The 3,233-nt window shown below is 48.2% G+C and overlaps 1 protein-coding gene across 3 annotated transcripts in view; it reads right to left on the reverse strand.

The window, feature by feature from the left end:
* Positions 1 to 1,265: 1,265 nt before the first annotated feature.
* Positions 1,266 to 3,233, reverse strand: part of MAPKAP1 (mitogen-activated protein kinase associated protein 1) — a 115,066-nt gene continuing 113,098 nt past the window's right edge. For all 3 annotated transcript variants that reach the window (XM_026090592.1, XM_026090582.1, XM_026090590.1), the window contains one exon: positions 1,266 to 3,110. In XM_026090592.1, coding sequence (XP_025946377.1) covers positions 2,985 to 3,110 — 126 coding nt within the window. In that variant the 3' untranslated portion in view covers positions 1,266 to 2,984. The remainder of the gene's footprint in view (positions 3,111 to 3,233) is intronic.

Consider the following 3,233-nt stretch of genomic DNA (forward strand, 5'->3'; position numbering starts at 1 on the left):
GGGGCCCGAGATGCCGCCGGACGCCCGCGGAGGCGCCTCGGTGCCGCTCTGCGGGGAGCAGCGGTTTTAAGGCAAAGCCAGGCAGCAGGAGCAGCGCCGGCGCGGGTCCCCGGAGGCTCCTGCCCGCACGGGGGCTGCTGCAGCAAGGCGCTGCCGGTTGCCRGCATTGCGCTCGCTACGCGCACTCGCAGGCGCTCGCTCACCGCTCGCAGGTGGTTTTTGCGAGCGCAGGTTTTGCTACGTGACGTGCAGCTGGTCACAAAGCCTCAGATGCACAAATAGGCCAGATTCCCTTTGAGCCCCAGAAATAAGGGAAAATCTAGTAAAACTCTGATGCTGCCAATACGCACCRATGCACTCGAGTGAGGAGCTATCCTCGTTACAGGAGACAGCAGCCACCCTGCTCTGCCGAAGCCTAGGAACAAGGCATGGAGCGAACAGCTTGCTTTCTGACCCAGTTGAATGCCCATCTGAATCAATTAAATCTACAACTACCAGGGAAAGACCAGCCCGTGCTGGATTCGTGCTCAGCTGTGTGCACACATTGYGATCGTGAGCCCCGCTTTAACTCCTTCAGCAAGGATAAAACAGAGGAAACGGTTATTAGGAGGGAGAGGCTACCATCTCTCAAAACGCTAGGCGTTTCCAGAGTTTAAGGAGGATTTCCTCTAGACCGTACACTAAACTGGACCTGATTTTTAGAGTAAGCTCGCTTCTTAACTGCTCAGCTCTGGCCCRAGACCACCTGGAGGATAAACTGGGGCTGGGCCTCGGCCCAGCAAAGCCGGCGGGACACGTTCCCACGGGCAGGCGCCTGGGGAGAGACTGCGCCAGGGGCCGCGGGCTGCTAGGAACACGGTGCCTGCCGCTCCCATCGGCGGTGTCACGCACAGACAGAGGCTGCTGTGCGGAAAAAKCAGGTAAAAGTAGAAAACTGCTGCGGTAGATAGGGCAGAATTTGACCCGGGCAGCCGAAGCGCAGGAAGAGCAGCTCGTCTCTCCGTGCACACGCACCTGCAGACAGCAGCACTGGCCCAGGGGCTTTATCACAGCGGAGACAGCCGAGGTTTTTTTATTATGTCAATCTTAAGGCGTTACTGCAAGCAAAAGGTGAACACGCTGAATACCTACTTATAATACTTAAATATAAGCTCATGGCAACAGCATTACAGTCATGAAAACAAGTGGAAGTCTTATGTAGTTTCTCGTATGAAAGCAAGCAGTTTTTAGTTCAGTTAAAAATAATTGAAACTACGTGGCAAAAAGAACATTCACATAACAACTTTAATGTTAAATAGTTCACAAACTTGATTAAAGGAGTCATTTACATTGCATTATTTGAAGGTTCTTTCTCCATTGCGTCTATGCTGCAATTGTGCATATAAAATATTTAAAAATGTAATATACTATAAAATATTGTTTCTCTTGTTTATCCTTTGCTGAGTAATAATCATGGAAGACTGTACAGTAAAGAAAGGCCTTCTCGGTCTGTGGCGAGGACAGAGGACACACTGACAGCATCTCCGGGAAGGCTTCACTCACTTTCTTCCAATGGAACAAGCTAAAAGTTTAAAAATTGAGAACTTAAATGTAACATATAACTGACAAATAGAGCTCTTTGCCTTAGTGTTTATTCCTAGACTATATGTTAAGGCTCAGAAAGATTTTTCTTATACAAAAGCAAAGTACGAAATTGTAACCGGTCAGGTTGCCTGCTGGTCAGTCTCTGTGCGGAGGCGGATGGTGGAGGAGCTATTCGGTCTGACCTGCAGAAATCGGAGTGCTGCGGGTTTCCACGGAGGGTCAGTGGTCTTTTAAATTGCCTCTTAGCACCGGAGGCATTTTCTTGATACAAAATCCACTGCAAGAGTTCAGAGAGCTCCAGCTTCAGCCACTCAGAGACTGATAACAGACACCTCTGGTGAACCGAAACCAAAACGCAGCTCTGGTTCCCAGCGCTCCCATTCACACCGTCCCYGACGTATTAAAGACGAACAAGGCCAAAATAGTTATAAATCCCAGTACAAAGCAGATTTTCATTTTTATTTTTAAAGACTGGTCTAATACTAAAAAAAGGTGAAGGTATTTCTCAGTCCTCGGCTGAAAGTTGTCTCAAAGAGCCAGACCTGACACCTAGCTCAGGAGCGACACGTACCCACTGGTTCACGCTTTGAAAACCACTGCAGGTCCTACACTCGGGAAGATGCACTCATTTTAACTGCAGAAACACTGCCTTGGTTTTCAAAACATCGTGCTGCCTGGAGGCAAGTAACTTCCAATACAACGTATGCAAAGCAGAGAAGCAGAGTTAAGTAAAAGTATTAAAAAAAAAAAAAGGCAGAACAAAAAAGACTTGACTGTCTAAACATTTCTTCACAAATCAGCACCTCTGCAACGGCTACTGGGTCTCCCGGCTGCCTCCTGCACTTCGGCAACAGAAGTGGAGCCATCTGGGACTGCAGCCTCCCCCCAAAAGAACTGTGCATCATATGGACCTCGAGAAAGATTACATCTGTTTATTAATAGTAAAAATGGATACATTTGTCCTACATTTTGTTTTTAGAAATTTGATCATGTCACAAGCAATACCTGTGTGTACGTGGGTGTATTACAGATGTATATAATTTATTTTAACCAGGCTGTGAAATAATATGTAATCACATCTCTTCTTGTGATTGTACATAATATAGTAATTAAATGATGCCAGTCTACGTCATTCCCTTATTTCTAATCAAAGGAACCTGAAGCRTAACAGTCTTCTTTCCGGTTGATATGGCTCTTTATTTTTGTCACAGGGGAGACTTCCCATCACCAAAGAGGGATAATCTACCAACTGTGAGAGACTGGATAATACAGATTTTCTTCCCTGGCTGCTCCTGCCTGTTGGCAACAGGAGCGCTGTAGTTCTCGCTCCCACCTGTCTCCGGCTGTCGGGAGCTTCCCCTCCTCCGAGYGAGGCAGGCAGGTTTCCTCCAGGCTAGCCGTTACTGCTGTCCCGATTTCTTCTCCTTCTGGAAGCTAAAGCTTGTTCTTCTGCTCAGTTTTCTTTGTTTCTGAGCAAAATACTCTGCTCTGGCTGTACTTGCTCGYGACTCCAGAATGTAGTTCACCTGAAAAACAGGGAAATGTCTTTAATGTCGTGGGTGCTTCCGGGGAACAGCCCACGGCGGGCACCAGGCTTCCACCCCACCGACCCGTCCCCAGGGCCGGGGGCCGAGAGGGGACACGGGAGC

Source organism: Apteryx rowi, unplaced genomic scaffold (assembly GCF_003343035.1).
Source record: "Apteryx rowi isolate R43461 unplaced genomic scaffold, aptRow1 scaffold_120, whole genome shotgun sequence".
Taxonomy (NCBI): Eukaryota; Metazoa; Chordata; class Aves; order Apterygiformes; family Apterygidae; genus Apteryx; species Apteryx rowi.